Source organism: Perkinsus marinus (genome assembly GCF_000006405.1).
Source record: "Perkinsus marinus ATCC 50983 genomic scaffold scf_1104296969254, whole genome shotgun sequence".
Lineage (NCBI taxonomy): Eukaryota > Perkinsozoa > Perkinsida > Perkinsidae > Perkinsus > Perkinsus marinus.
The window spans coordinates 1-1,066 of record NW_003202890.1 but is presented as its reverse complement, the minus strand read 5'-3'; the positions used below and the strand labels follow the sequence as shown (position 1 = coordinate 1,066).

The following is a 1,066-nucleotide window of genomic DNA, read 5'->3' as shown; positions in this document are numbered from 1 at the left end:
GGCCGAACTAAGAGATGGCCTAGGATCAAAGGTGTTGGTCCGACCTCAGAGGAATGATACCGTCAAAGGATCGTGTGGGAAGCTCGGTGGCGATCTGGAATCTTTATGGTACCCAGGATATCCAGATACAACCTCATGTCGATCCGAGATCTGGTGAAAAGAGCAATCCCGATGCTGTCGAGCCCAAAGCAGGAAAGGCTGATTCGATAGTGATTAACACCGGGGACGAGGGAAACTCCCATCATTCGATCGCTAATACCAGTGAGGCCGAAGGCATCACTTCTGTGGAAGGGCCCAATGCGGCCAAGGTCAGCGTAAGCAATGCTCCTGACTCGGTGCGAGAGGTGGTGGAGGAGGAAGTTCAACCGACGGCTGCAGACGGTCGGTTCAAGAAGGAGGGCTCTGATGATCTGGAGAGGGTGGCATCAGCATCAAGGGTCGATGATGGGACTGGCCCTGAGAAGAGCTCAGAGAGTGGTAATGAGATGGGCATCTCCCCTTCAACCGGGCGGATGAACTCGCGGGAAGGGGATGGACCGACCGAGATTATTGTGAACAACGAGTCTAGTGGGGAGGGAGCTATGAGTAAGTCTCATTGAGTGTTGGCTGATTGTTAATAACAATTTGTTATGGGCCCACTTCTCAGGGTCATTTATAGCCGTCACCGTTGTGACAGTCCTGTTGGTGGCAGCTGTCATTGGCTCTTTCCTGTGTGCTAAGGATACCATCCAAACACAAAGAAGCAGGACAAGGTACACATTTCATTTCTTATTACATCGACACCTTAATGGTGGTAGATATGATGGTACTGGTCATAGGGTGAGGAAGGTCAACATACCATCGCCTGGAAGACGATACAATCTGGTTCGACCATTTGCAGGGACGGTCCACACAGTAGGGCAGGAGTAGCATGTCCCAACTATCGAACCTCATCATCGTAGGGAAGTGGAGGTTCCTCATCGTCCTCAGCATGTGCTTGAAGGATGTCCCGAGCTTCCCTCGATAAGCCCATGTTTTTGGCCATTGCCATGCACTGTTGTGCTATAATCCATTGCTAGTTACCATG

The 1,066-nt window shown here is 51.1% G+C and overlaps 1 protein-coding gene across 1 annotated transcript; it reads left to right on the top strand.

Moving 5' to 3' along the window:
• Window positions 1–53: 53 nt before the first annotated feature.
• On the top strand, window positions 54–599 carry Pmar_PMAR017971 (hypothetical protein; the record flags this gene model as incomplete). Its single annotated transcript, XM_002767985.1, has 1 exon — window positions 54–599. One exon carries the CDS (start codon window positions 54–56, stop codon window positions 597–599), a length of 546 nt encoding a protein of 181 aa, XP_002768031.1.
• Window positions 600–1,066: the final 467 nt, after the last annotated feature.